Source organism: Ixodes scapularis, unplaced genomic scaffold (assembly GCF_016920785.2).
Source record: "Ixodes scapularis isolate PalLabHiFi unplaced genomic scaffold, ASM1692078v2 PGA_scaffold10__122_contigs__length_95168666, whole genome shotgun sequence".
NCBI lineage: Eukaryota > Metazoa > Arthropoda > Arachnida > Ixodida > Ixodidae > Ixodes > Ixodes scapularis.
Window position 1 is genome coordinate 39,710,874 of NW_024609836.1, and position 7,524 is coordinate 39,718,397.

The 7,524-nt window shown below is 47.0% G+C and overlaps 1 protein-coding gene across 1 annotated transcript in view; it reads right to left on the reverse strand.

Annotated features, from left to right (window-relative positions):
• The window catches only part of LOC121834770, a 118,460-nt gene extending 111,150 nt beyond the window's left edge, over positions 1-7,310 (reverse strand). Inside the window, exon 1 of the mRNA XM_042288536.1 lies at positions 4,662-7,310. Within this exon, the coding sequence (XP_042144470.1) occupies positions 4,662-7,310 (2,649 nt within the window). The remainder of the gene's footprint in view (positions 1-4,661) is intronic.
• Positions 7,311-7,524: the final 214 nt, after the last annotated feature.

The following is a 7,524-nucleotide window of genomic DNA, read 5'->3' on the forward strand; positions in this document are numbered from 1 at the left end:
CTAAGGTACATCTCTGACAAAATAGGTGCAAACGAAGAACCTATGCAGACACATTGCTTTTGTGCAGAGGTACACACCTCAACCTCAACCGCTGTCGACCCAAGATAAAGCTCGGGTAAGGACACAAAGCTGCCCACATTGATCCCCGACGAAGATTGGAACCTTACCAAGGTCTAACCAATCACTAACCCTGCGGAGGAGACTCTTATCCAGCGAAAAATATAGATCCTTTGATATCAAGGGAGGCCATCTAACAGGGTTTTAAATTAAAAGGACCCAACGACGTAATCAATTCTTCTGAGTTCTGGAGCGACAGTGTGTAATGAATCTTCAGGACATCCAGGCACGATTGAAGAAAGTTTGACAAGGCACGCTGCCATTGTGCCATCTTTAATAATAATAGTCCTCAGAATTAGCTGCGGTTTATGGTCTTTCAGAAGAAACTTCACTGACAAGGCCATTCCTGTTGCACTGGTTACTTTCTTAACGACAGAACTCAATTCACAGTCTGAAAATTATTCCGACAGACTTCTTAAGTGTTTGCATGTTCCCCTTGCACGGTTGGAAAAGGGTTTCTAAGGTAGCGTGGGCTTTTTTATTGAAGGACCCAACAAGCAAAACAGCAAACCTGCCGGTCTTATCGGTTTCAAGGAGCACCAAATTCTTGAGTGCAAACTTCATTTCTACATTTTGAATTCTTCGAATATCTCTGCTGTCGAAACAATAAGAACCACAAACCAGCTTAGACATCACTTTTAAGGCCTGGTTCTCGAAGGTGGTCCTATCCGTTTCGCTATTGATTTTCCTGCCAACCGCGTGACCTGAAGCCACTACGTCCAAGCTAAACGGCTTAACAGTTGAGCAAAATTTGAGTTCATAGCCCTAAACGTTTTGAGAGGCACTGTACAATTCCACATGCGACAAGTTAACTACACTGGACTCCGAATGGTGACCAGCCGGACCCACATGACTAGCACTAGAAAGGCTTCGCCCTGAGCTAGATCCTACTCAACCATTACACAACGCATGCTCATGGAAAGCCAAACAAGAATGAAAATTCTGCCCCTTCAACTTTAACCACAACGCGTACTCAGAAGAAAACTTGTAAGCAGTTCCCCCGTAGATTGTCCGAATGGTACCACACACCTGCCGCAAGTCCTCCATCTGCTGAGTCACTGCGTTCTTGTACGCTTAGAGGATTTTTTTTCTTATAAGCCCAGGGGGCAGCCAGAAGCAGAAAGGTGCTTGCAGCGGTTATTTTCTGAAGAAGGTCGTGTTTAACGAGAATTAAAGAGAACGGCACGCAAGGCTCACGTGTGCTGAGCGGAATCGGTTGGAACTCCGGGTACTGCCCTCTGAGCCGGCCACGTGTCAGAAGGCTCCTCTTACGGCTATTTTAGACGCCGGGAGAGATCGCCGTACTGATAAACAAACCGACCCAGGGCCGTTTGCTTATCAGTCCGGCTAAAAAGAAAAAGAACATGTATCTTTGAAGACTGTTATAGCGTCGCAGTTGTAGCACGCATTCTAATAAATATTGAATGCTTTTAATGTTGTCATAAAATAGTTTTATTCATTAAGAAGACAATCCAACGTCCGGTAATCTTGCGCATGATATCTTACATTGCTCAACTGACACTCGCTAGATCGTAAGTGAAGAAAAGCATTCAACGCAACTAAAATGCTGCTCGCACCTTCCAGATTTTTTTTTTTCTAAGTGGCCTTCCTTTTTTTTTTTTTCTTGTTCTTCACGTGTTGCCATTCTGCCATTTGTACGCCTCTCGCAAGGGGGTGCCAGGCAAGACAAGCTGACGGCTCATTTCAAACGTCCATTTTTTAATCAGGCTTGATTGGCACTTCGCGATAACAGCTGCCGCTCGCTTTCAAACTTTGAACAATTATCGACGCTGTCTGTCCCGAGACCGCGCTCGCTCGCCTGAGCGGCTTTTGAAAATTTATTTCTCTTTTATCTTTTTTTTTTCTGGCAGCCTCGCCCTAGGAATGATAGAGTATCAATGCGCTTGCCGATATTGACTTTATTGATTTTGTTTTAAATTCTAATATTTCAATCTCTAAACGCGTTCGTTCTCTTATTTCTTTTTTTTTTTTTTTTGTAAATAAATTGTTTTGTTTTATTTTGTTCTGCTACTGTCGTTACGGACGTACCGGCGTATTTTTTTTAACCCTTTTAAAGTCATTCTGCGAAAATTATTTATCGCAATCATTTAGAGGTTGAGAGCTGTGAAAAAAATTACTATAGAATGTGTGCGGGGTGGCGTGCATTCTTCTTCATCATTAATGTTGTTCAATGATAAATAAAAAGCGAGGCTGATATAAGTGAGAATTTTAGATTAAAAAAAAAAAAGAACTACAGAGCATAAAGTACGGTGATAATTATTGAGTGTGTGCGAATATTGAAATTTCAGCTCAAATTGAATAGGAATCGAATAGAGCAAAACGTCGCGAAAAAGTGGAATATCGAATGAATTGTCGAATTTCTATTGCAAAACAAAAATACAACTGCTTAGCAAAATAAGAAGGTAATCGCCTATTTGCTTATTTTACCGCCAGGACGTTGAACGAAGAGTCGTTCGAACGAATACAAACGGCGTTAATTTCATCACTTAGCAGCGACAAACTTGAGGCTTAGTTGAAGAATGTATCCACTCATTCACATAGTTGGACACATATACTGGTATGTGTATTCAAATACGACCGGTGTGGTGGACTAGTTCACGCTCGCAGGTGTGTGACACAGTGAGACGGAACACGAAGACAATGTGGTTGGATACGATAAATATGATTAAAGATTTAAGACATTATATACAGATTATTACAAAAACCGCACAAACGAATGTCACTGACAGTATGAAATAAGAGTGTTACAGGCCTTGCCGGGGAGCGATGCGACAGTGTTCGAAGCCTGGTGAGCGTTGCAGCGATGGCTTGGTTGGATGTCTCAACCCGTCTGTTGACGTGTGGCTAGGAGGCGGCGTCTTCGTAGTCGGGTCTTGCGTGTAGCTGCAAGACTCCGTCGACCTGTCCACGGACGACCTTGCGTAAAGTTGCAAGGCACAGCCCGCCGGCCTGATGCTGTCCCGTCGAGTTCCACACTTCTTCTTCTTCGACCTCCTTCTTTTTCTTCTCCCTCAGTGAAGGCTTTCTTTCTTGCCCGTGGAAATCACCATGCTCACCCCAAATCACCACAATCACCCCTCACTTAAGATATTTGTTTGGTTCAAGCAACTTCTACCACGTTCACTGTCACTGAGTACGCAAGTTACCATATGCTATAAATTCTGTCCGTTGACCATATACACACACACACACAACAAAAAACAAAAATTTCTACGCGAAGGATAAGGCATTAATAGTCACGGCCTAAACACTGTGCGTTGAGAAAAAAAAATAGTTTTAACACAAACAGCAGTATATACGTCAAAAGTCACTGAAAAAGGACCGTCGGCCACACGTGCACTTACAAAAATTATTTACGCACCTAAAACCATGAATGACCTAAACAAATATTCTTAAGCAGCAGACATCCGACTCATATAATCAGCGCCAACGTTTTCACTACCTTTGATATACTCAACGGTAAAGTCGTATTCCATAAGAGCTAAGCTCCAGCGCAAGACTCGGTTGTTGACGTGCTTTGCGGAATTTATATAAACAAGTGGCTGGTGGTCACTCTGCAAAATAAATGACCTTCTGAACAAGAATACATGAAATTTCTTAACTGCCCACGTAAGTGCCAGACCTTCTCGTTCGATTGTTGAATAGCCTGCTTCACGCGGAAGAAGTCGACGACTTGCGTAGGCGACCGGGTGAAGAACATCATCATGCCGTTGCATGAGAACGGCACCCACGCTGGTGTTCGACGCATCGGTGCGTAGCACGAAAGGTTTCGAGAACTCTGGTGCTTTTAGAATGGGTTCTTTGGACAATTGTTCTCTTAGCTTGTCAAAAGCCTCTTGTTCCTTTTTGCTCCAATTTACCCTGTTTGGTGCCCTCTTTCGTGTCAGTTCGGTTAGTGGATGAGAAATCTCAGCGTACTGAGGAACGAAATCCCGATAATAGCCCGTAAGGCCGAGGAATGATCGCACCTCTTTTTTCGTCTCTGGCTGTTTAGCAGCTTGAATCTTCTCCAGTGTCTCGACCTGCGGCCTCAGGAGACCATGACCAACGATGTGTCCGAGGAACTTCACAGAGGAAAAACCAACTTCGCTTTTTGTAGGTCGGATGGTTAAACCGGCATCCTTAACCCGCCGGAAGAACAACTCGAGCGCCTCCAGGTGTTTCTCCCAGTTCTCTGTGGCAATGAGGACGTCGTCGAAGTAGTGGTAGACCTTTGGGAGACCCTGGACCACTTTTCTCATCAGCCGGGTGAAAATGGCCGGCGCGGTTTTGATGCCAAAGGGCATAACACGGAACTGGTACAATCCCAATCTGGAAGAGAAGGCCGTCATCGGTTTTGCTTCCTCGTGCATTGGAACCTGCCAGTACCCCTTCGAGAAGTCGAACTTTGAGAAGTACCGGCTTCGTCCTAATTGTGCAAACATCATGTCCACCCTTGGTATTGGTTCGTTGTCGGAGATCAGAGCCCTGTTCAGTTGTCGGAAATCAATGCACAGCCGCATTGACTTGTCTTTTTTCTTTACCACCACAACAGGTGATTGATACGGAGACTCCGATGGCTCAATTATGCCTTGCTGTAGCATTTGCTGGATTTCACTTTCCACAGCTTCTTGTAAAGAGAATGGTATCGGGTACTGGTTCACCTGAACAGGGGTGTCTGTTGTAAGCTTCAATTTGCATTCCACCAAATCGGTCTTTCCTGGAACATCTGAAAGACTCCCCTGGTGTGCCGCCAAGAGGGTAGCAACCTGAGTTCGTTGATCGCTAGTTAATTCCTCGGAAACTTTCACGTCTCGGTAAGTTTCCTTTTGGTGCAGCGTCAGCACAGGTACATCCTCTTCCTCCACTTCCTCGTGTTGGAATGCGGCTGACGCACGTTGGGGTGTCTGATCGGTTAGTGGCCTTTCTTCATACTTCTTCAGCATGTTGATGTGGAACAAGCTGGTTCTGGTCCCTAGGTCGATGACGTAGTCGACGTCGTTTCGTCTTTCTAAGACGGCAAAGGGACCTTTCCAAGTCAAGATAAGTTTGTTTGCGTCAGAGGGAAGGAGTAGAAGAACCTTGTCTCCGACAGAGAGTTGGCGCACTCTTGCCTTTTTGTCATAGTATCTCTTCTGTACGGCCTTTGCTTTCGTGAGATGTTCTTGGGCCATCCGGCATGTTTCCTCTAACCGCTGGCGCAGGTCAATCATGTAGCCATATGAGGTCTTCGTCTCGTCGTCTATACGTTCCCCTGTCCAGAGCTCTTTCAAGATGGCCATGGGTCCTCTGACGTATCTGCCGTACAGTAAGTCGAAGGGCGCAAACCCGAGGCTAGTCTGTGGAAGTTCGCGATACGCGAATAACAAAGGCGCTAAGTACCTGTCCCAGCTTTTAGGGCACTCCTGACACATCCGGCGTATCATTTGCTTCAACGTACCATTAAAGCGTTCTACAAGGCCATTGGCCATAGGATGGTACGGTGTGGTCGGCAGCTGTCTGAACGAGAGCAGACGACTGAACTCCTTCATGAGTCCAGACAGGAACGATCTGCCACGATCGCTAATGATTTCGCGCGGAAACCCCACGCGTGAGAACATTTCGAGGAGAGCTTCGGCTACCTTCTCGGTCTCAATGCTTGGCAGAGCAATGGCGTCAGGGTAACGTGTCGCGAAGTCCACCATGGTGAGGACATAGCGGTTTCCCTTCTCTGAGATTGGTGCTAGTGGGCCCACAATGTCGATGGCCACCCGCTGAAAAGGTGTAGCAATGACTGGCATGTTTCCGAGAGGCACACGGCCTACTAAGTGCTTTGGCACAGTTCCCTGGCAGATGTCACACGACTTTACGAACCGAGTGACATCTCCCTGCACACCCGGCCAGTAAAACTCCTCGAGCACCCGATCTGTTGTGCGCTTAATTCCCTGGTGTCCAGAGAGAATCCCCTCGTGCGCCATTTTCAGCACGAAGCTTCGAAGGTTGCTTGGGACGACGAGCTGTTCCATTTGCTTAGCCGATGGTAACCTGTAGTGACGGAAAAGAATTCCATTTGTCAACACGAACTTAACATCAGCTGCTCGTGACACCACCTCGCGTCCAACAGCTTCAAAGCAGCCGTTTAGCGAAGGGTCTTCTCTTTGCTTGGTTCGCAGCTCCTCTGGATGAATGTCCACTGGATTGACCGTTGCCACAGGGAGCCGGCCAGCTGCACCCTCAAGCTGCTTGTCCTTCGGATTCATAGCAGCCAAGAAAGAGGGCGTCTTTGTACCAGTTGGTTGACTCGTCAGACTACTGTGGCTCTCATTTGAAGTCTCTGGTGCAGGCTCTTCTTTCTGGGTTGGAGCATACTGCTCTGCTTTCCAGTTGATATCAGGAGTAGAAACATCCCGTACGCCAACAACGTTTCCTAATACGACGTCGTACAGCGGATTTTCCATGCACGTTGCAGTCACTCTGCCCCTGAAATAAGGAGAATCAATGTCCACCTCCGCTTCTGGTAGACACCTGACTGTGCGGTCCAGCAGGTAGAGCATTCGGCTTTTTCCTGTCAGTTTGCCATCAGGAACTAATGACCGCTTTACTATTACGGAGTTACATCCGGAATCCCGGAGAACAGTGACAGGCTGTCCCTCAAGCAGTCCTGTAGCCGTCGGCATATCTTCTGCTTGAACCTCGGACCCCTTTGTCCTTGCCGTTCCCACCGGATATTGCTTCGACAGACAGGCGTCGGAGCCCAAGTCCTCAGGACGATTGCAGTGCATCACTGAGCACGACGCTTTACCGCCAACGTCTGACTTTTTGTTAGGACAAGCCTCGGCTTTATGCCCATTATCGCGGCATTTCCAGCAGAAATTCGCATTTTGTTTAGGTCCTTTTGAGTTGGACCAGCAGTCTGCGGCCCGATGGCCCAGTTTGTTACAGAGGAAGCACTGCGGCTTCCTCTTTTCATCTCGATGGGCGGGAATTCTAGCTAACCCCGAAGGCTTGCTAGAATCTTTTTCTTCTTTATTTTTTCCAAGGTTGGTCAACCCTTGGGCCTCGAGGTAGTGGTCTGTAGCCTCCGCTAGCTTATCGAGGCCCTGGCAGCCCCTTTCCTTTAAAAAGATCGCGAGCTTCTCATGGCATTGTTTCAGGAACTGTTCGGACACTATTTTATCTCGAAGTGCGTCGTAAGTGTGTTCCGTTTTTGCCATCTTTTGCCAGTGGTCAAAATACCCTAAAAGGCGGCCGGAAAATTGCCTACCCGTCTCCGCGTCCTCCGGTCTCGCGCTCCGAAACTTAGTGTGGTACCCTTCCTCGGTGTACCGAAAACGTTGAAGGAGTGTCTGCTTCAACTTATTATAGTCCATGGCGTCGTCAGGAGCCATGCGTCCGACCACACTTAGCGCCTCTCCTGTCAGGCATAGG